Below are 24,588 nucleotides of genomic sequence, written 5' to 3' on the forward strand. Positions count from 1 at the left end.
TAACCCTTTTGATTCTCTCTTTCCATTTCAGTTATTGTTCTTTCAATTCCAGAATTTTTAAAATTCTTTTAAAAGGTTTCTATCATGTTATTGATACTATCTGATGGTGAGATATAATTTCTATACTTTCCTTTAATTCTTTAGACATAGTTTCCTTTAGTTATTGGAACATATTTTATAAAGCTCGTTTAAAATCTTTATCTAGTAAGTTCAGTGTCTGGGCTTCCTCACTGAGAGTTTCTTTTGACTGCTTTTATTCTGTTCTGTGTACTGGCCACTCTCTTGTTTCTTTGCAGGTCTCTTATATTTTTTTGATTGAAGACTAGCCACTTTAAATATAACATGCAACTATGGAAATCAGATTACTCCTGTTCCCCGGAGTTTGTTTTTTTTATTTATTTGATTGTTTAGTAAGTTTATTGGACTAGACTCTAAAGGCTGTATTCTTCATTGTATGTGGCCACTGGAGTCTCTGCACAGTTAGCTTAGTAGTCAGATAATGATTGGACAGAGATTTTCTTAAGTGTAATGAAATCTCTCTGCCCCTGTTGAGAGGCTTCTGTTATTTTAATGACTCTGTCAATTGTAATAGTTGATTATCTTGGAAATTTAGATGGAAAATTATACTAAGTTTATAGTACAGTGTTGTTCATTATAAGCACAATGTTTTACAGCAGATATCTAGAACATTTTTATCTTGCATACCTGAAACTATACTTACTGAACAGCAACTTTCCATTTCCCCCTCTTCCAGCCCATGACAACCACCATTCTACTCTTTGGTTAGGAGTTTGGCTACTTTAATATCTCATATAAGTGGAATTCTGCAGTATTTGTTCTTCTGTGACAGGCTTATTTCACATAACATAATCTTCGAGAGGTTCACCTATGTTGTCACTTATAACAGGATTTCCTTCTTTTTTTTTTTTTTTTTTTTTTTTTTTTTGCTGCACCACACGGCATGTGGGATCTGGCATGCGGCATCTTAGTTCCCTGACCAGGGATTGAACCCACGCCCCCTGCAGTGGAAGCACAGAGTCTTAACCACTGGACCGCCAGGGAAGTCCCATGGATATCCTTCTTTTTAAAGAGTGAATAATATTCCACTGTATGTATGTACCACACTTTCTTTACCCATTCACCACTGATGGATGTTTAGGCTGCTTCCCCATCTTGGCTATTGTGAATAATGCTGCAATGAACATGAGAGAACAAATATCTTATTGATCCTGGTTTCAGTTCCTCTGGATGTTGTACAGAAAAGTAGGATTGCTGGATTGTATGGTAGTTATTAGTTTTTTGAGGTACCTCTGTACCATTTTCCATAGTGGCTATACCCTTGTACATTCCCACCATCAGTGTACATCCTCACTACCATTTATCTTTTGTTTTTTTGATCATAGCCATCCAAACAAATGTGAGGTGATATCTCATTGTGGTTTATTTGCATTTCCCTGATGATTAGTGATGTTGAGCACCTTCTTAAATACCTATTGGTCATTTTTATCTCTTCTCTGGAAAAATATCTATTCAGATCCTTTGCCTATTTTTTAATCAGGTTGTTTTATTGTTGTTTAGTTTTAGGAGTTTCTTACATATATTTTGGAATTAACCCCTTATTACATATGTGGTTTGCAAATATTTTTCCCATGCCATACATTGACTTTTCACTCTTTTTATCATTTACCTTGCTGTGCAGAGCTTTTTAGTTTGGTTCCACTTGTTGATTTTTGCTTTTGTTGCCTGTATTTTTGATATCATATCCAAGAAATCATTGCCAGGAGCAACATCATAAAGCTTTTCTCCTGTGGTTTTTTCTATGAGTTTTATAGTTTTTGGTTTTACATTTAAGTTTTTAATCCATTTCGAGTTTATTTTTTTGGTACGGGTCCAATTTCATTCTTTTTCTTGTGGATTTACAGTTTTCCCAACATCATTTCTTAAAGAGCCTATCCTTTCCCCATTGTGTATTATTGGCACCTTTGTCACTGATCAGTTGACTATATGTGCATGAGTTTATTTTTTATCTATTTTCTTCTATTGGCCTGTGTGTCTGCTGTTATGCCAGTATCAACTGTTTTAATTACCATAGCTTTGTAATGTGTTTTGAAATCAGGAAATGTGATCAAGATTGTTCTGGCTATTCAGGATACTTACCCTTCCACGTGAATTTTAGGATTGTTTTTCTATTTCTGTTTTAAAAATGCCATTGGGATTTTGATAGGGATTGCATTGAATCTGTAGATCTCTTTGGGTAGAATGGCCATTTTAACGATATTAAGTCTTCTGATCCATAAAAACGAGATGTATTTTCATTTATTTGTGTTTTCTTTATTTCACCAATATTTTTTATATTTTAGTGTACAAGCCTTTCACCTTCTTAGCTAAGCTTATTCCTGAGGATGTTATTCCTTTTGATGATAATGTAAATGGGATTGTTTCTTAATTTCCTTTTCAGCTTGTGCAATGTTAGTGTATGGAAATACCACTGATTTTTGTTTGTTGATTTTGAATCCTGCATCTTTACTGAATTTGTTTACTACCTCCAGAGTTTTTTGTGGCATTCATGTCATCTGTGAATAGAGATAGTTTTACTTCTTCCTTTCTGATTTGGATGCCTTTTATATATCTTCATTGCCTAATTGCTCTGGCTAGGACTTCCACTACTGAGTTGATTGGCATGGCAAGAATGGACATTCTTGCCATGCTTTTAACCTCTGAGGAAAAGCTTTTAGTTTTTCACCATTGAGTCTGATGTTAGCTTTGGGCTTTTCCCTTATGGCATCTATTATGTTGAAATTTTCTTCTGTTACTGGTTTGTTGAGTGTTTTTATACTGCAAGATTGCAGAATTTTTTTCAAATTTTTTTTGTATCTGATAATCACGTGATTTTTTTTGAGGCTGGCTAACACAATGACTATATAACAATTTACTAATTTTTTATTGAGGTAAAATTGGTATATAACATTATATGTTTCAGGTGTACAACATTGTGATTCAACATCTGTGTTCATTACCAAGTGATCGTTACCAAAAGTCTAGTTACCTGCCATCACCATACACTTCACTCCCTTCAGACATTTCACCCACACCTCATCCCCCTTCCCTTCTGATAACGACCATCTGTTCTCTGTGTCTGTGAGATTAATTTTGTTTTTATTTGTTCATTTGTTTGTTTTAGATTCCACATATCAGTGAAATCATATAATTTTTGTTTTTCACCTCTGACATACTTCATTTAACATAGTACCCTCAAGGTCTATATTGTGGCAAATAGCAAGATTTCATTCTTTTTTATGGCTGAATAGTATTCCATTGTCTATATAAACCACATATATGGTATCCATCTGTCCATTGATGGACATTTAGGTTGTTTCCGTATCTTCGCTATTGTAAATAATGGTGCTATGAACATCAGGGTGCATATATCTTTTCATATAGTGATTTTTTTACTCTTCAGATAAACACCCAGAGGTGGAATTGCTGTTCATATGGTAGTTTTATTTTTAATTTTTTTGAGGAACATCCATACTCTTTCCCACAGTGGCTGTACCAATTTACATTACCACCAATACTGCCCAATGATTCCCTTTTCTCCATATCCTTACCAGCACTTGTTATTTCTTGTCTTTTGGTAGTTGCTATACTAAGAAGTGTGAGGTGGTATCTCATTGTGGTTTTGGTTCGCATTTCCCTCCCGTTTAGTGAAATTGAGCATCTTTTCATGTATCTGTTGGCCATCTATATGTCTTCTTTGGAAAAATGTCTATAGAGACCCTCTGTTCATTTCTTAATCAGATTGTTTGTTTGTTTTGCTACTGAGTTGTATGAGTTCTTTATATATTTTGGATATTAACCCTTTTCAGATAAGTAATTTGCATATATTTTCTCCCATTCATTAAGTTAGTTGCCTTTTCATTTTGTTGATGGCTTTCTTCGCTGTGCAGGGGCTTTTTAGTTTGATGTAGTCTCACTTGTTTATTTTTTGCTTTTGTTGCCTTTGCTTTGAGTTTCAAATCCAAAAAATCTTCACCAAGACTGATGTCAGGGAGCTTACCACCTATCTTTTCTTCTAGGAGCTTTATGTTTTCAGTTTAACGTTCAAGTCTTTAATCTATTTTGAGTTAATTTTTTGTGTATGTTGTAAGAAAGTGATTCAGTTTCATTCTTTAGCATGTGTCTGTCCAGTTTTCTCAACACCATTTATTGAAGAGATTGTCCTTTCCCCACAGTACATTCTTGACTGGTTTATAATAAATTAATTGACCATATATGTGTGGGTTTATTTCTGGGCTCTCTGTTCTGATCCATTGATCTGTGTGTCTGTTTTTATGTCAGTTCCATACTGTTTCCATTACTATTGCTTTTTTTTTAATTTTCTAAAATTTTTATTTATTTATTTATTTATTTATTTATTTATTGGCTGTGTCGGGTCTTAGTTGCAGCATGCAGGATCTTTATTGAGACATGCGGTATCTTTCGTTGTGGCACGTGGGCTTCTTTCTAGTTGTGACATGTGGGTTTTCTCTCTGGTTGTGGCACACGGGTTTCAGGCCATGTGGGTTCTGTAGTTGTGGCACGTGGGCTCCAGAGCACATGGGCTCTGTAGTTGTGGCATGCAGACTCTGTAGTTGAGGTGCGTGAGCTTAGTAGTTGTGGCGCATGGGCTTAGTTGCCCTGCGGCACGTGGGATCTTAGTTCCCCTACCAGGGATTGAACCCGTGTCTCTTGCATTGGAAAGAGGATTCTTTACCACTGTAGTACCAGGGAATTCCCCTACTATTGCTTTTCAATACAGTTTGAAATCAAGAAGCATAATGCGTCCAGCTTTGTTCTTCTTTCTCAAGATTGATTTGGCTATACATAGTCTTTTGTGGTTCCCTACAAATTTTAGGATTGTTTGTTCTATTTCTGTGAATATGCCATTGGAAATTTGATAAGGATTTCATTGAACCTGATGATTGTTTTCAGTAGTATGAATGCTTGAACAATATTAGTTCTTTGATTCATCAGGATGGAATATCTTTTCATTTATTTGTGTCTTATTCAGTTTCTCTCGTCAGTGTCTTACAGTTTTCAGTGTGCAGCTATTTCACCTTCATAGGTACTTTATTCTTTTTTATGGCTTTTTATTGAAATATAATTGGTTAACATATAACATTAATTTCAGATATACAACATAATGATTTTTTTAATTTAAATTTTTTATTGAATTATAGTTGATTTACAGTGTTATGTTAGTTTCTGGTGTACAGCAAAGTGATTCAGATATATATATATATGTATGTGTGTATACTCACACATATATTCTTTTCTTTTTTTTTTTTTTTTTTTTTTTTTTTTTTTTTTTCTTTTTGCGGTATGCGGGCCTCTCACTGTTGTGGCCTCTCCCGTTGCGGAGCACAGGCTCCGGATGCGCAGGCCCAGCGGCCATGGCTCACGGGCCCAGCCGCTCCGCGGCATATGGGATCCTCCCAGACCGGGGCACGAACCCGTATCCCCTGCATCGGCAGGCGGACTCTCAACCACTGCGCCACCAGGGAGGCCCTTCTTTTCTTTTTTAATCTATTTTATTTATTTTTGACTGTGTTGGGTCTTCATTGCTGCGCACAGGCTTTCTCTAGTTGTGGTGAGTGGGGGCTGCTCTTCATTGCAGTGCACGGGCTTCTCATTGCAGTGTGTGGGCTTCTCATCGCGGTGGCTGCTCTTGTTGCAGAGCACAGGCTCTTGTCGTGTGGGCTTCAGTAGTTGGAGCATGTGAGCTCAGTAGTTGTGGCTCACAGGCTCTAGAGCACAGTTCAGTAATTGTGGCACATGGGCTTAGTTGCTTCGCAGCATGTGGCATCTTCCCAGACCAGGGCTCGAACCCATGTCCCCTGCATTGGCAGGTGGACTCTCAACCACTGTGCCACCAGGGAAGCCCAGTTAGCCCTTTTTTATCTATTTTATATATAGTAATGTGTATCTACTAATCCCAAATTCCAAATTTATCTCTCCCTGCCTTTTTGTTAAACATAAGTTTGTTTTCCATGTCTGTGAGTCTATTTCTGTTCTATAAATAAGTTCATTTGTATCATTTTAAAAGATTACACAAATAAGTGAGATTGTATGAGATTTGTCTTTCTCTGACTTACTTCACTTAGTATGATAATCTGTAGGTCCATCCATGTTGCTACAAATGGCATTATTTCATTCTTTTTTTATGACTAATATTCCATTGTGTGTGTGTGTGTGTGTGTGTGTGTGTGCGCATACATATATACACACCACCTCTTTATCCATTCTGTTGATGGACATTTAGGTTGCTTCCATGTCTTGGCTATTGTAAATAGTGCTGGTGTGAATATCGGGGTCCATGTATTTTTTTGAATTAGAGTTTTTGTCTTTTGCAGATATATGCCCAAGAGTGTGATTGCTAGATCATATGGTAACTCTATTTTTAGTTTTTGAAAGGTCCTCCAGACTGTTCTCCATAGTGGCTTTACCAATTTACATTCCCACCAACAGTGTAGGAGGCTTGCCTTTTCTCCACACCCTCTCCAGCATTTATTATTTGTAGACTTTTTGATGATGGCCACTTTGACTGATGTGACGTGATACCTTATTATAGTTTTGATTCGCATTTCTCTAGTAATTAGCAGTGTTGAATATCTTTTTCTGTGTGTGATGGCCATCTGTATAACTTCTTTGGAGAAATGTCTATTTAGGTCTTCTGCCCTTTTTTGATTATCTTGTTTGGTTTTTTGATATTAAGCTATATGATCTGTTTATATATTTTGGAAATTAATCCTGTGTTGCTTGCATCATTTGCAAATATTTTCTCCCATCCTGTAGGTTGTGTTTTCATTTGGTTTATGGTTTCCTTTACTATACAGAGACTTTCAAGTTAAATTAGGTCCCATTTGTTTATTTTTGCTTTTATTTCCATTACTGTAGAAGACAGATCCAGAAAAATATTGATGCAATTTATGTCAAAGAGTGTTCTGCCCATGTTTTCCTCTAGGAGTTTTATAAATAGTATCCAGTCTTACATTTAGGTCTTTAACAACATAATGATTTGATATTTGTGTATATTGTGAAATGATCACCACAATGTGTCTAGTTAACATCCATCACCATGCATAGTTACAAAACTTTTTTTCTTGTGGTGAGGACTTTAAAGATCTACTCTCTTAGCAAACTTGCAAGTATTCGATACAGTATTTTAATTATTATGTTGTGGTTTTGATTTGCATTTCTCTAATGATTAGTGATGTTGAGACTCTTTTCATGTACCTTTTGGCCATCTGTATATCTTTTTAGGAAAAATATCTATTCAGATCCTCTGCCCATTTTTTAATCAGATTAGTTTTTGTTCTTTTGCTATTGAGTTGTATGAGTTTTTCACATATATTACATATTAATCCCTTATCAGATACATGATTTGCAAATATTTTCTCTCATTTGATAGGTTGCCCTTTTGTTGTTGGATTTTTGCTTTGCCAGAGCATTCCAGTTCGATGTAGTCCTACTTGTTTATATTTGCTTTTTTTGCCTTTCATTTTATTGTCAAACCCCAAAAATAATTTCCAAGACCAATGTCAAGGAGCTTACTGCCTATGTTTTCTACTAGGAGTTTTATCATTTTAGGTCTTACATCAAGTTTTGAGTTAATTGTGTATGGTGTAAGATGGTAGTCAATTTCATTCTTTTGCACATGGCTTTCCAGTTTTCCCAGCATCATTTATTGAAGAGACTGTCGTTTTCCCCTTGTATATTCTTGGCTCCTTTGTCATAAATTAATTGACCATATATGTGTGGGTTTGTTTTAATTTCCCTTTTGGCTTGTTTTTGATTCACTGGTTGTTTAAAAGTGTATATTTAGATTCCACATCTTTGTGAATTCTCCAGTTTTTTTTGCTATTAATTTCTGTCTTTTTAATATTTATTTATTTATTTGGCTGCCCTGTGTCTTAGTTGTGGCATGCAAGATCTTTGTTGCTGCGCGCGAGATCTTTGTTGCGGCATGTGGGATCTTTTTAGTTGCGGCACGTGGGATCTTTTTCGTTGCGGCATGCAGGATCTTTTAGTTGCGGTACACAGGATGTTCATTGCGGCATGTGGGATTTTCGTCATGGCATGTGGGCTCTTAGTTGCAGCCTGCGAGATCCAGTTCCCTGACCAGGGATTGAACCCGGGCCCCCTGCATTGGGAGCACTGAATCTTAATCACTGGACCACCAGGGACCTCCCTTTGCTGTTAATTTGTGGTGTCCTTCCATTGTGGTAGGAAAATATACTTGAAGATTTCAGTCTTCTTAGATTTGTTAAGACTTGTTTTTGACCTAACATGTAATCTATCCTAGAGATGGTTCTGTGTGCACTTAAGAATAATGTGTATTCTGCTGCTGGGTGAAATATATGTACGTTTGTTGGACTATAGCGGTATTGAAATCCTCAACAACTTTATAGAGTTGTTTTCCAGAGACTGTTTTTGTTCCTTTTTTGGGGTCATATTTCCCTGTTTCTTGTTGTTCCTTGACACCTGTGTTGCTGCCTGCATATTTGAAAAAACTATTTCCTCTCCTTCTCTTTACAGACTGGCTTTCTATTGTTTATTTTCTTGACTGATTTTATTTAATCTATTTATTTGTTATTCAGGTATGATTAACATATAAGACTTCTGTTTCCTTTTTTTCACCCTTTTACACCCCCCAGCTTTATTGAGATATAATTGACATGTAACATTTTGTAAGTTTAAGGAATAAAACATGGTAATCATACACACATATATTTCAAAATAATTGCCACAATAAGGTTAGTTAACGCATCAATCATCTGAAATATTTTTTGTGGCAAGAACATTTAAGATCTACTCTTTTAATAACTTTCAAGTATGTAATACACTGTCATTAACTATAGTCACCAGGCTGTACATTAGCTCCTCAGAACTTATTTATCTTATACCTGGAAATGTGTACCCTTTGGCCAATATCTTCCCATTTCCCCCACTTACAAACCCATGGTAACCACCATTTTACTCTTGGTTTCTGTGAGTTTGGTTTCTATGATGTTAATATGGGCTTGTCATATAGCCTTTATGATGTTGAGGGAAGTTCCTTCTATGCTCAATTTGTTGAGAGCTTTTCTTATAGTATTCTTATCTGGCTTTGGTATCAGGGTAATGCTGACCTCATAAAATGAATTAGGGAGTGTTTTCTCATATTCAGCTTTTGGAAAACTTTTTGAAGGGTTGGTATTAATTCTTCTCTAAATGTTTCCTAGAATTCACCAGTAAACCATCTAACCCTGGGTTTTTCTTTGATGGGAGGTTTTTTTTACTCATTCAGTCTCCTTAGTATTAATTGGTTTGTTCAGATTTTCTGTTTCTCCATGATTCAGTGTTGATAGACTGTATGTTTCTTGGAATTTATCCATTTCTTCTTGATTATCCAGTGTTGGTGTACAATTTTTATAGTATTCTTATCCTTTTTATTTCTGTGGTGTCCATTATAATTTCTCCTCTTTGATTTTTTATTTTATTTGCTTGAGTCTTTGTTTTATTTCTCAGTTGAAAGGTTTCTCAATTTTGTTTAACTTTAAAAAAAAACAGCTGTTACTTTATTGATTTTTGTATTATTCTTCTAGTCTCTATTTCTGCTTTGATATTTATTTCCTTTCTTCTGATAACTTTGGGCTTGGATTTTTTTCTTCTATTTCTAGGACTTAGTTGTAAAGTTAGGTTGTTTGAGATCTTTTTTCTAAATACAGATGTTTATTGCTTTAAACTTTCTTCTTAGAACTGCCTTTGATTCATCCCATAAGTTTTGGCATGTTGTTTTTATTTTCATTTTTTTCAAGATAATTTTTTATTTTATCTCCATTTGTTCTTTGACTCACTGATTATTTGAGAGTGTATTGTTTGATTTGCTCTTACCTATGAACTTTCCAGTTTTTCTCCTGTTATTGATTTCTTTTCTGCAACCATTGGGTTCAGAAAACATACTTGGTGTGATTTCAGTGCTCTTAAATTTGCTAAGATTTGTTTTGTTACCTATTATATGAACTACTCTGGAGAATGTTCTGTGTGTTCTTGAAAAGAATGTGTATTCTGCTGCTGCTATTGGTGGAATGTTTTGTATATGTCTGTTAGAGCTCGTTGGTCTAACGTATAGTTCAAACTCAATGTTTCCTTATTGATTTTCTGTCTAGGTGATCTATCCATTGTTGAAAGTGATGTGTTGAAGTCCCCTAGTTCAACAGAAGTGTTTTCTCTTTTTTCCCTTCAGATCTGTTAGTATTGCTTAACATGTTTAGGTACTCTGATGTTGGGAGCATTTATATTTATTGTTTTATTTTCTTGATGAATTGACCCCTTTATCATCATATAATTACCTTCTTTGTCTCTTGTTACAGTTTTTGACTTAAAGTCTATTTTGTCTGATATGAGTATAGCTATACCTGCTCCCTTTTGGTTTCCATGTTGCATAGAATGTCTTCTTCGTCTTTTCACTTTGAGCCTATGTGTCCTTAAAGATGAAGTGAGTCTCGTGGAGGCAGCATGTAGTTGAATCTTATTTTTTTATTTATCCACTCAGCCACTTTGAACATTTTGATTAGTGAATTTATTCCATTTACATTTAAAATATTTATTGAGAGGTAAGGACTTGCTAATGTGTCTTATTGTTTTCTGGTTATTTTGTATTTCCCATGTTCTTTTCTTCCTCTCTTGCTCTCTCCCTTTGTGAATTAATGATTGTCTGTAGTGGTACACTTTGCTTCCCTTTTCTTTATTTTTTTATGTATCAACTGTAGGATTTTGCTTGTCATTTTCATGAGGCTTACATAAAACATATTGTAGATATAACAATCTTTTTAAGCTGATAATGTCTTAGCTTTGATTACATATAGATATGCTACCCTTCTACTACCCCCCCAATATTTTGTTTTTGATGTAACAGTTTACCTCCATTATCAAATTATTGTAACTATACTTATTTTTAATAATTTTGTCCTTTAGCTTTCATACTAGAGCTGAGTGATTAACACACCACCATATTATAGTATTAGAGTTTTCTGAGTTTGCCTATATATCTGTCTTTATTAATGTGTATTATATGTTCATGTGTTACTAATTAACATTCTTTCATTTCACGCTGAATAACTTTTTTTTAGTATTTCTAATGTAATGCAAGTCTAGTGATGATTGACTTCCTCAGCTTTTGTTTGTCTGTGACAGTCCTTCAGTTTTGACAGATACCTTTACCAGTTAAAATATTCTTGGTTGCAAGTTTTTTTTTTTCTTTCAGAACTTTGAATATATTATCCCACTATCTTCTGGCCCACAAGGCTTCTGCTGTGAAGTCCACAGATAGCCTTATGAGAACTCCCTTGTATATGAAGATATTTTTTTCTATTGCTGGTTTTAAAATTCTCTCTTTGTCTTTGATTTTAGACAGTTTTATTATAATGTCTTGGAAATGATCATTTGGGGTTGAAATTTTGGGGTGACTTATTAGCTCATGAACCTGGATGTCCAAATCTCTCTCCAGATGGGAAGTTCTCAACCATTACTTTTAAATAAGCTTTCTACCCTTTCTCCCACTTTTCTCCTGAAATTCCAATAATGCATAGATTCTTTTAATGGTATACCATAGTTCAGGTAGGCTTTCTTCACTCTTTCTTATTATTTTGTTGTTGTTGTTTTCCTTTTACTGGATAATTTAAAACAATCCATCTTCTACTTCACAGATTTTTTTTCTTTAGCTTGATCCATTCTGGTGTTGATGCTCTTTATTACATCTTTCATTTCATTAATTGTATTCTTCAGCTCCAGAATTTCTGTTTGATTCTCTACTATGTTTTCTGTCACTCTGTTAAACTTCTTATTTTGCTCATGTGTTGTTTTTCCTGATTTTTGGATAGTCTGTCTGTGTTTTCTTGTGGCTCACTGAGATTCCTTAAACATTTTTTTGAATTATCTTTCAGGCTAAGTGTAGATATTCATTTCTTTGGGGTTGGTTACTAGAGAATTATTTGTTCCTTTGATGGTGTCATGTTTCCTTGATATTTCATGTACCTTGGCATCTTGCTTTCCTGGCTTTGCATTTGAATAAGCAGGCACCTCCTTCAGTCTTTACTTATTGGCTTAATGAGAGACATACCTTCATATGTCCAATCTGCTTGGTATTCTGGGGCTTTCTCAGACTTTTTCTAGGGATTTGCCTGCTCCACACTTCTTGTCACATTTTTAGGGAGGGGGAATTCTTAAGATTATATGCCTTCTCTCAGTCCTACAAAGCCAGGCTATGTGCTGACACCCTCCCGTTTCTTTACTTTCCCCAGAGTGGTGCTGAATGATAAAATTGTATGTGCTTCCTCCCAATCTGGCAGAATTGAGGAAGCTTTCTGAACATGCTCACTGTCTACAAAGGCTCAATCTTGCTCCCACTGAGTGTACACAAAGTGATCCAGCCATGTGGTGTGTGTGTGTGTGTGTGAGGTACACTAAGTGTTGATGGTGCCCACGGCAACTTGAGGGTATCCACAGGTGAGGCTTTCCCAGTGGCTTGTGGATGGGCTTCCTGATGATTCCACAAAGTGGTTAGTAGGATTAACATCCCTTTGATGCCTCCAAGAGTCCTGGATGCTGTTTTCCAAGCACCTCCCTACCTTCTAGTTTTTTGGTACACCTCACCTTTCTGGATAGGGTAAGAAAGAAGTTGGGCTCTTTGGCAGCATCCTGAATAGCTGGGAAAGCCAGTCACTCACACACATGCTCTCACTTTCTCCCATGGGAGAAATCATAGGCCAAGAAAGCCTCTCTTGGAACTGAGCTTTGCTTCCTTGGAGTGATGTGGTTAAAGAGAAACTAGTCCTCTTATCCTCTTTATCGCATCAAATCTTGGATTTTTGTTGTTGTAGTTGCTCCAACACTGTGCGGGAACTTCTCTGCTATACTCCCAGACTTGCACAAAGACACTTTCATCTGTGGGTAATTGTAAAACTTGGGTCCTTTGGGGAGAAGAGGGTAGAAAAGTCTTATTTTGCCATTTTGATGATATCACTCCTCTGTTTTCTTATTGATATTTTGTTTGATGTTCTATCCATTATTGAAAATGGGTATTGAAATCCACTGTTATTATGTTGCTCTCTCTTTTTCCAATCAGTTGTCAATGTTTGCTTCGTATGCTTGGAGGTTCTGATATTGGGTGCACATATATTTATAAGTGTTATATCTTCTTGATGAATTGGCCCTTTTACTATTATATGATGTCATTATTTGTATTTTTTGATAGTTTTTGTTTTAAAGTCTGTTTTGTCTGATATAAGTTTTGTCACTCTTTCTCTCACTTAGTTAGCATTTTTATGGAATATCTTTTTCATTATTTCACTTTCAGCCTGTTTATGTCTTTAAACATAAAGTTATTTTCTTATAGATGGCATATAGATGGGTCTTTAAAAAATTGATTCAGTTTTTAAAAATTGGTATCTTTCTCTGTGTGTGTGTATGTGTGTGTGTGTGTGTGAGAGAGAGAGAGAGAGAGAGAGAGAGAAATAGGTATCTTTTGACTGAGGAGTGTATTTTTATTTAAAGTCATTATTGATAGGGAAAGATATACTCTTGATCATTTTGTTAATTTTTTTGGTCTCTTTTTAGCTTCCTGTCTCTCTTTTCCTCTCTTGCTTTTTCCTTTTTGTTTTATTGATTTTTTAAAATTTTCATTTTCATTATTTTCTTATTTTTTCCTACATATCTTTTATAGATATTTTCTTTGTGGTTACTATAGGGCTTACATAAAGCATTCTATAGTTATAACAGTCTATTTTATATTGACAACAATTTGATTTCAATTTCACACAATAACTCTACTGTTTTACTCTCCTCCTTTTAATGTTCTTGTTGTCACAAATTATATCTTTTTTATATTTTGTATTTATTAACATTTTTATAGTCTATGTTTTGTATACTTTTGTGTTTCTGTTTAGATTCCATTAATTTCAATTTGAATGACTCTCTCTGGTATTCCTTATAGGACAGGTCTAGTGGTGATAAGCTCTCAAGCTTTTGTTTATCTGGGAAAGTCTTTATTTTTGCTTTGTTTTTTAAGAATTGTTTTGCTGGATATAGTATTATTAGTTGGCAGGATTTTTTTTTCTTTCAGCACTTTTAATGTATCATCCCACTCCTTTTTTGTCTTCAGGGTTTCTGCTGAGTAATATGTTGGTAGTATTGTAGGGATTCCTTGTATGTGAGAAGTCACTTTTCTCTTACTGATTTCAAAATTCTCTCTTTGTTTTAGACTTCTGATGCTTCAATTATAATGTGCCTTGGTGTGAACTTCTTTAGGTTTCCTTTTTGGAGATATTTAGGTTTCTTCAAACGGGGTCTCAGTTTTATCTCCCGGATTTGGGGAGTTTTAAGCGATTATTTTCAAATAAACTTTCTGTCCATTTCTGTCTCCTTCTGAGACTCTGTAATGTGTATACTGGTTTGTTTTACAATTTCCCATTTGTCCTTTCAGTTCTTTACTTTTTCATTTTTATCTTTTTGCTTTCTATGATAGGATAATTTCAGATGACCTGTCTTCAAGTTTGCTGATTCTTTCTTCTGTTTTATCAAATCTCGTATTGAACCCCTCTACTGAATTTTAAATTTCAGTATTGTATTTTTTAGCTCCAAAATTTGTGTGGTGTTTTTTAAAGTATTTTCTCTCTCTTTGTTGAAATACTCATTTTGTTCTTGCAACATTTTACTGAGGTAGTTAAGAGTTTTTATGATGGGCATTTTGAAATCTTTGTCAGGTAATTCATATGCATACATTTCTTTAAGATAAGTTTCTGGAGCCTTTTATTGGGCCATGTTTCTTTCTTCTTGCTCCTTGACACTATGTGTTAATGTCTGCACATGTGAAAAATCTACCACCTCTCTCCAGACTGGATTCATACAGAGGAAAACCTTCTCCCGTCAGCCTGGCTAGAGGTTCTGGAGACCTGTCACACCTATTGTGTTGATGTGTCTTCTCTGGACTTGTGTATGTAAATTCTTAATTAGAAGGGGTTCCCTTTTGTACAGGAGTTCATGATCTCTTGCTCCCTCTGGTATCTATGTGCTGTTCTGCAGACCCTGTGGAGCAGCACCATACCACCCAACTCTTGTTTGTTTGTTGGTTTTGTTTTCAGCAGTCCCCAGACATGTAGTGTATGTGGAGGCTGGTCAGTGCTCTGAGAGATACAAGACAGATAACAGTCCCTTGGCATAGTTCTTTAAAAGTCTGAACATTGGACATATATTTGAGTCTTCTCCTTCCTTCCCCAGGGAGAATCTTGGACCTGTTTTCTCAAATGCATTGTTCTGAGCTGGGGAGAGGAGCTTTGACTTTTGAGTGCATCCTGGTCTAAACTGTCATCTTTGTTCTTAGTGGTCCCTAAACAACTAGAATATTCTGGGTCCCATTAGTACATCAAGACAGGCAATACAGAAGCTAGGGCCTCAGGCATCCCCCTGAAAAGCTGAAATGTGGGTGAATGTTCCAATTCTTTCCCTCCCCAGGAAGAAGCTGGGATTGGGGTGGGGGGGTTGCCTGCTTGTATACTAGCTCATATTGAGTGTATACTCATTGAGTGTATACTAGCTCATATTATCACCTTTGTTCTCAGCAGCTCCCAACCTTGGGCCGTTTCCTCTCAGTGTTGAGATTCAAGCCAGACAGAAACCAGTCCCACAGTAGCCTCCCCAAAAGTCTGAACTTTGGACACATGTTTTAGTCCTTTTTTTCACTTCCCAGGGGCAAGCTGGGAGCTGACATTTTCCTCCTGATCAGTGGTGCTGTGATAGGAGGAAGGATTATTGCTAGAGGGCGTCACAGATTTACCTTCTGGCTTCTGTGTTGCTGGTTCTTCTTCACCCATTGTGCAGGAACCTCTCACCTTGTCTCTGCGTTTCTCACAAAGAGAATTGGTCCTTGTATTGTTGTTGAATTGGTATCTCCATGGGGAGGAGAGTCTAGGGTTTTCTGTTCTGCCATCTTCCTGATGTCACCGTCTTGACTTCTTAACTTAGATGTAGCCATGTGATTTTCTTAGGTCAGTTTAGCAAGAATCAGTCATGTGTGGAAGCATTAGGGGCCAGTGTGTGCTTCCCTTCATTCTCTCTTTTCCTTTGCTGCTGTGGCTAGGAATGTTGCAGATAGTAAGATTTATATCAGCCCTAGTTCCAAAGTGATAATGTTGAGCAGAACCTCTAGGTAAACTTTAATGAACATGGAGTAGGGACAGGAAATAGATCTTTGTATTTAAGCCACTGGAATTTTACAATTGTTTGTTACTTCAACATAATCTCACCTATCTCAATTTATACAGTTTGCAATGATACAATCATAAATGATATGGCCAATTTTTTGTTCTGTTCTTTTTTAGTTTGGGCATCAGGATACTGTTAGCATTTTAAAATGAAATGGAGAAAAATGTGTCTTCTTCTAAATTTTTTGTAGTTTATATAGCATAGATATTCTGTAATCCTTGATGGTTTCATAGACATTTCCCCTAAAACTCTTTAGCCTTATGACATTTTTAGCAGTAGATTTTCAGTATTTTCCCCTGAGGATATTAGTCTATTCAAGTTTTTTTGCATTTCATTAAATATAATATATTTTGTTAGAATGTTATTTACTTTGTCTAGACTTATATCATTTTTGATACAAAGATATATAAAATATCGTCTTATAATTTTTAAATATCTTCTATTTTCTATAGTTATATTCTTTTTGTATTTCTTGTATTTACTGGAAGAAGTAAAAGTAGTAGTTTAGAGCTCAGGCTCTGGAGCTGAACTTCTTGGGTATGAATTCAAGCTCAGCCAGTTATTAATCATATAACTTTGGTTAAACTAATTACCTTCTCTGTCCCTCAGTTTTCTCATGTACAGATGAAGGAATAATATTTTGTGCTTTAAAGAATCATTTTGATAATTAAGACACGAGCTTGAGAAATTAAAGTGGTCCCGGACAGACATTTTCACAAGTTTCTGATGGAATCCAACGTAGTTCCTTCCCTTTTAAAAAATTTAGCTTTTTACAGAACAATAACGACACTAATCACAATAGTACTGTGTTATTTTTTTTTTTTTTTTTTTTTTTTTTTTTTTTTTTTTTTTTTGCGGTACGCGGGCCTCTCACTGTTGTGGCCTCTCCCGCTGCGGAGCACAGGCTCCGGACGCGCAGGCTCAGCGGCCATGGCTCACGAGCCCAGACGCTCCGCGGCATGTGGGACCCTCCCAGATCAGGGCGCGAACCCGTGTCCCCTGCATCGGCAAGTGGACTCTCAACCACTGCGCCACCAGGGAAGCCCAGTACTGTGTTATTGACAGGCTTCTAATGCTTCTTCAAATCCCAGAGCAATCATTCTCCTGAAATCAGAGTAGACAGAAATCATGAATTCTAATTCTAACTGGTGAAAAGTGGACTGTGCCCTTGGCACTCACTTCTTTTAAACTTCTAATTAAATTACTGTGTATGATTTTATAACTCATACTATTCTTTTTTTAGTTCTAAGATTATCCTAGCATTAGCAAGTAGGAATTTATCCAAGATAATTACCATGGCTTTATGACATGACCCTAGTACTAGTAGTCATTTAAGAAATTCCCTACTGTTTAGTATGACAAGATGTCCCATGCTGTCTTGCACATTTCCTGTCTTGCACATTTCCTGTCTCATAGCTGGAATCAGCTGTTTTTCCTAGGAGCTTTGATTTTTTTTTAATGGGAAATGTTATTAGAAACCAAGATCTGAAAACTAATTGTGCCCATTGGTACTGGGGTAGCTTTGAGGTACATTGAGCAGTCAGACTAGAAAATACAAATACACATGTGTGTCTATATGTGTGTATATATATTTATACATGCATACATATACATATTCATACATACATATAGTATACCTACAAACACACACATGTGTGTATGTGCATGCATATATACATAGACATATTTAGAAATTATGAGTTTCTTACAGATACTTTTAATTCTAATCTATCCCCTCAAGGCTTGTTCTTGCCTTCTTCCACTTCCTATGTGCATGTCCCTTCTTTCATAGTATAAATCCTGACTTCACACAACATCAGCCTATTTACTTGTTTGCTCAATCCTGTAAAACTCTAAAATTGTTTTAGAACTGACTGATTAGCTTATACCATTAGAAAAACAAACCATGTAAAATGTTTCATGATTTTATTTCTCTTACCCAAGATTGAGAGTGTAGTACTGTATTCATGAGTTAGTTGGATTAGTGCCTTTTTTATTTAAGTTCAGTTGATTTATTTCTTAAGTTGCTTTCCTGTTTACTGCACTCGTCATATCCTTGTTAATATAATTTTTTGGAATATATAGAATATCAACCTACTTCAAAAGAGACCGAGAGAGAGGGAGAGGGAGGAACGGAGAGAGAGAGAGATCATCTTTTCCTGAATACCTTCCCCTACATTCCCCAGTTTACCCCTTCTGTTGCAAGTAACCATCTATTATATCGTTTTCTGGTTTATTATTTCTGTATTTCATTTTGTAAATGTAAGTGTCTCTATTTTTCTTAATTTTCCCCCTTCCCCTTCTTTCTTACCTCAGAGGTAATATGCTAGATATCTACTTTTTCACTTTTATTTTTCATTTAACATTCTTTCTTGGAAATTCTTTCATGTCAGTTTCTGGAAAACTTTTTCATTCATTTTTACAGCTGTATATTTATAGTTTATAGTATATTTCTTAGGTTATTCAAGCAATAGTCTATGAATATTTAGATGGTTTTGAATATTATTCAATTACAAATGATGCTCTGGTAAGTAACCTTGTGCATATGTGTCTTCATTGTTTGGCGTATAATTGTAACCTAAAGTATAAATAACCCAAGAAAACTAGAGACTAATAGAAATATATTCAAAACACTCATTAAAACTTTTCTCACAATTTTCATGTCATATCTAGCATTATGGTAATTTTTTTTAACTTTATCAAAATGAAAGTTCTGCTGTACACTTGTATAAAGTTGAAGTTTAGGTATTCACAATAGATATATTTTTTCTATTCAGTGGACTAAATGCATTTCTTGATGTAGGTTATGATGAAGCATCAGATGAAAAGATTATGCTTAACCATCAGGATTCAGTGTCAAAAACCCAAACACAAGTAAAGAAACAAAGAACTTTCAAAAGGGAAAGACTCTCTAGTAAGTACAATAATCATAAATTCATATTATTTTAAATTAAACTCATCAGAAGATCTTTTTTCTTTGCTTCCTGAAGATATATCTCAGCATATATTTTGCAGAAATTTTACATGTTGATTTAAAGTATGAATACCCTAAGACAACTAGAGAGCAAAACTGAAATTATTGATACAATTTGGTTGGAATTTCTGATCATAAGACTATTTCATTCTCAGTATCCATTAAGGGCAATAATAGGTCAATAGTTGTCTCACTAGCTGTGTACCTTTCAGCCAACCTGGGAAATTTCTGCTCCAAAAGATCAGTAGGTGCCTCCGACCTATGTCAGTGTCTTTTTGCTATAGGCTTTGATGGGTGAAAAGAGGTCAGTAACTTAAAAACCAAATGGGGATCAGATGGGTCCGAGGGAAGGCAGCTTGAATGGCCTGTTGGAAGTCCTCCAGAGCATCCTGTTGGTTGGGTCTCCACTCAGAGGTAATAGCCTTTATGCTAACCCCACAGATATGTGCCATCAAACCCCTGTGGGCAGAATGCAAATGTGTTAGTAGTCAGAGTCCCATCAATATTCAGACTTTTTTTTTTTAATAATTTAGGGAAGGGAGGGCCAAAAGATATGCAAACATCTCCTCTGCAGTAAGATTTTTATCTTCTACCCTGGAATTTCACTTGGATACTAAGTCCTTGTCTATATTAATGACCCAGCCATGTTGCCCCATATGGATCAACAGGGTGTGCAGTCCTGTGGGATGGTGCCTTTGCCTGGGCCCACCAGAAGGATGTCATCAATATAGTAGAAAGCTATTATTCCCTCTGTGAGTGGGACATTTTCTAAGTCATCCTCTATCCATTGAAGATAGGCAGATGGGGAATTTAGGGAGCCCTGTGGAAGGACATTGGTGGCTTATTTCAATTAATTCTACATAAGGGTAAACTGATCCTGGTCATTTGCATGAAGAAGGGTGCTGAAAGAGAGTTCAAGTTGTTGGTTGCTATATACCAAGTTCCTTCACCTTGGGCAATAGCTTCTATGACAGTCACAATGCCAGTGCCAGGTTGGTACTAACACTGTGCAGCCTTAATTACTTAGTCTGTAGGCACCTGACGTTTTGTGCACAGGCCTGTTAAATGGAGAAATAGTCTATGGAATTTGTTGGCTTCTTTAAGCTCAGCAACAAGGGCAGTTATTTCTTTTTTACACCCAGGGAGTCAGTATTGTTTTTGGTAGATATGGGCACTAAGTTCTGGTAGTTGGGTCGCTCAAGATCTTCCACCTGCCCCATTAAAATATCCTAACTGCAGCAAATCCCGTCACAACATGAGAGTGAATGCGAGTGGTGGGTCACGTAAATAATACATCTATACTGACAATATATTCCATAGTAGAGGCCATAACAATGCACTGTATGGTAGTGTGGGCTGGAAAAGGTTTCTGTTTGTGGTGGTGGCCCCAAACCAGACAGCATTATCTGTTTTCCCCTCATCCTGGTGCCAGGGCTTGTGGGGATTACAGTTATCAGTGTACCGCCATCCAAAAGGCCCAAGAAATGTAATTCTCACCTGCCTGCAATTTGTACTGGAATAGGCCCTTATATATCTTTACTGGGGATGTAGGTACCTTGGTATAACCCTATCTTGTTTTTTATTTTTGAAAGCTGTGATCAGGGTCAGTGTATGTGGAGTTCTTTGATCCATCTCAGAATTCACTGATAAAAGTAGCGAGAATAGCACTTGCGTTATTCATAGCAGCCACCACAAAGTGGACCATAGTGGGGCTACATGTTGGGTCCTCATGGCCCATCATCTAACAATGAGTACCTTGGTGGAGAGCATTAATTTCCTCCTTTGAGACTCCACTGTATGGTAATCAGGCCCATAGATTTTTAGGTAAGGTCATTGCCCATAACATCCAGTAGAGGGAGCATGATTACCATTTTTACATTTTTACATTTTACATTTTACATGTTTACATTATTACATTTTTTCTTTCTGGGCAGCAATTTCTGCATGCCTGAAAATTTGCCAATTAGGATCTGACTATGTCACAACTGACTGACACAACTTATGAGGAAATTTGATTCAGCTTGATAACCAATAGGATTCACAAAAGTGAACTTAGAAATCTGAGTCTGGTAAGACCCAAGTCTAAGTTCTCTCCAGGTCACTGGGCAAAGTGATTCCAAAGTCCTATACATTCTTTTATATTAAAGGCATGAGTCTGGGTGTCAGGACTTAGAACTAACAATAGTCATAGAGTATAACTCAGCTTTCAGGGTCTCTGATGACTTTTAGGTCTGTCTCTGGAGAACCATAGCCATTAGCTAGGGAATTGTTTCCCTAGCTCTCTTAAGAGTCCTCTGTTAGATCTCTAATTTGACTCCTTAGTGGAACTTGACCAGAGTTTGGAGGCTAAAGTGAAGGTCCAATGTTCCCTTCAAACTGAAAGTCTTATTTAACAATTTGTGAGAACTTTCTAAGAGTGCTCTGTGGCCTCCACCAGCACTTGCGGAGGCTCACTGGCTAAGTGTCCCATTGGATCCTCACACTCTTGCAGTTGATCCATTTGCACAGTCCCAGGGTGGCCCAAATCTTCTCTCACACCTCCTAAAAGTCCTTTGTAGGATCTACAGCATTGTGTTGATCACTTTGCTCACTGTACCAGTTTCTCAGAGAGCTAGAGAGCTGCCCGTTGTCAAGTTGGCCAATTAAGAAAACAAACTAAACAAAGTAAAATTCTGCCTTTTTTCGCTTACTCTGATAGTATAAGCAAGAATCTAAACAGAAAAGGGCTGAAGCTCTACCAGTCTTCCATTTTCCCCACAAAACAGCACTAGGCAAGGGTCAGGTGTATCATTATAGACAGGAGAGAGTGGGGGCAACATCTCACTGCCCCAAACAAAAGGCTCCTGCTGTTTTAAGGACACTGGGCCCAGGGGAAGGATGAGGAGGCAGAGTTTGGAGCAGATAAGTACTTTACACCGAATCAGACTGAGAACAGTGTCTTCCAGGTCTATCTTTAAGGTGGCATAGGTAGAGGCATCTGAACAGTACAGGTTCAGTACATCTGAACCTCTGAATGGAGGTTCCTAGGCCAGAATGCAGATAAATTTAAGATCATGGCCATCTAGAAGTGGAGGTTAAGGGTCAGCCTGACTGCAGCTACTTCTAGTGCGTGCAGTGTGTACATCAAGTCAGTGTGGGGTTGGAATCTTTTCCCTATAAGAACTGCCAGGTAGGTTTGTAATTGCTTATGGGGCTGAAAGATCATATACAGGGTTTTGACTTGCAGTTGGAACCTCAGTGTATGTATACACACACACACACAGGCACACATTCATATGTACCTATACCTACATACACATAAAAGTGAACATATATATGCATATACACATACATAGGCATATTTAGAAATTATGAGTTCTTACAGGCACCTTCAATTCCAGTTAATACCCTTAGGGCTTGTTTTTGCCTGCCTTCATTTTATATGTGGATGTCCTTCCACAGTGAGAATCCTGACTTTGAGCAACATCAACACATTTATATATTCACTCCATCCTATAATACTTCTAAAATTGTTTCGCAGTCACTTAGCTGATACCACTAGGGAAAAAACCTACTAAAATTTTCGTGATTTTTTTTTTTTTTTTTTTTTTTTGCATCCCACTCTCTTGCCTAAGACTGAGAGTATATGTCAAATACTGTTGATGAAGTACTTGGATTTGTGCTTGTTTTTTCCAGCAGTAGATTGATTAAGGTTGCTTCCAACGTTAGTCTTTTTATTTTTTACTTTAGTTTTATTTTTAGAATATGTAAAACATGAACCTTTTCTAAAAGTAATAAATATGCAAAAAATATATATAAAGCATCATTCCTTTCTTATTCCTTCCCTACATTCCTTAGTCCTCACCCTCCTTTAGTACGTATCCAACTAAATTGTTTTTTGGTTTGTCTTTTCTGTTTCATTGAAAAAATAACTTTTTTCCCTCTTTATGTATTTCTTTCTTATGTCCCTTTCTGTCTTTCACAAAAGATGAAAAAGATAGCATGCTAAATTTTTTTTTTTTTTTTTTTTTTTTTTTTTTTCGGTACGTGGGCCTCTCACTGTTGTGGCCTCTCTCGTTGCGGAGCACAGGCTTCGGATGCACAGGCTCAGTAGCCATGGCTCATGGGCCCAGCCGCTCTGCGGCATGTGGGATCTTCCCCGACCGGGGCACGAACCCGTGTCGCTGCATCGGCAGGCGGACTCTCAACCACTGTGCCACCAGGGAAGCCCTAGATATTCTTTATTTCAGTATTTTTTTCATTTATCGTTGCCTCCTAGAAATCCCTCCAATTCGTTTTATAGAGATCTTTTGCATTTCTTTTACAGCATTTCTTTTACACTTGTTTATACTACATCATATACCATAATTTATACTTTACCGTAGTTTATAATATATACTTTAAATTATTCAACCAGTCTTCTATGCTTATATATTTTGCTGGTTTTAGCTATTTTGCAATTACACATAATACTGTAATGAGGGCTTCCCTGGTGGCACAGTGGTTGAGAGTCCGCCTGCCGATGCAGGGGACACGGGTTCGTGCCCCGGTCTGGGAAGATCCCACATGCTGCGGAGCGGCTGGGCCCGTGAGCCATGGCCGCTGAGCCTGTGCGTCCGGAGCATGTGCGTCCGGAGCCTGTGCTCCACAACGGGAGAGGCCACAACAGTGAGAGGCCCGCATACCGGAAAAAAAAAAAAAATACTGTAATGAAAAACTTGTACTTACACATTTTCTTTTTTTTTTTTAAGAAGTCAACATAGGTTTTTTTTTTAATATCTTTATTGGAGTATAATTGCTTTACAATGGTGTGTTAGTTTCTGCTTTATAACAAAGTGAATCAGCTATACATATATATATATATATCCCATATCTCCTCCCTCTTGTGTCTCCCTCCCACCCTCCCTATCCCACCCCTCTAGGTGGTCACAAAGCACTGAGCTGATCTCCCTGTGCTATGCGGCTGCTTCCCACTAGCTAGCTGTTTTACATGTGGTAGTATATATACATTTTCATTGTTTGGCCTATAAATATGTATTTACCTAAAGTATAAATAACACAAGAAAACTAGAGACTAATATAAAACATATTTGATGCCTAGGAATATTTATGAAACACTGAGGCCGTTTCAACATACATCTATTAAAAATGATCTCGCAATTTTCATGTGGATTGTGGCAATTTACTTAAAACTTTATAAAAATGAGAGAAGATGATGCTGCATAATTATCATAAATTTGAAATTAGAGATTTCACAATAAATCTCTGTTCCCATTTAAGTGGAGTGAATGTATCTCTTTTTGTAGCTCATGATAAAGTACCAGATAAAAAGCTTATGCATGGGGCCTCCCTGG

General features: G+C 36.5%; 1 protein-coding gene across 1 annotated transcript in view; it reads left to right on the forward strand.

The window, feature by feature from the left end:
• Positions 1-24,588, forward strand: part of CCDC7 (coiled-coil domain containing 7) — a gene marked incomplete at its 5' end in the record, with an annotated part of 157,268 nt that overhangs the window by 21,016 nt on the left and 111,664 nt on the right. The window contains 2 exon segments of the mRNA XM_082617670.1: positions 19,085-19,195; positions 24,541-24,566. Coding sequence (XP_082473796.1) covers positions 19,085-19,195; positions 24,541-24,566 — 137 coding nt within the window.

This window comes from Mesoplodon mirus, assembly GCF_964341445.2.
Source record: "Mesoplodon mirus genome assembly, chromosome: 4".
Taxonomy (NCBI): domain Eukaryota; kingdom Metazoa; phylum Chordata; class Mammalia; order Artiodactyla; family Ziphiidae; genus Mesoplodon; species Mesoplodon mirus.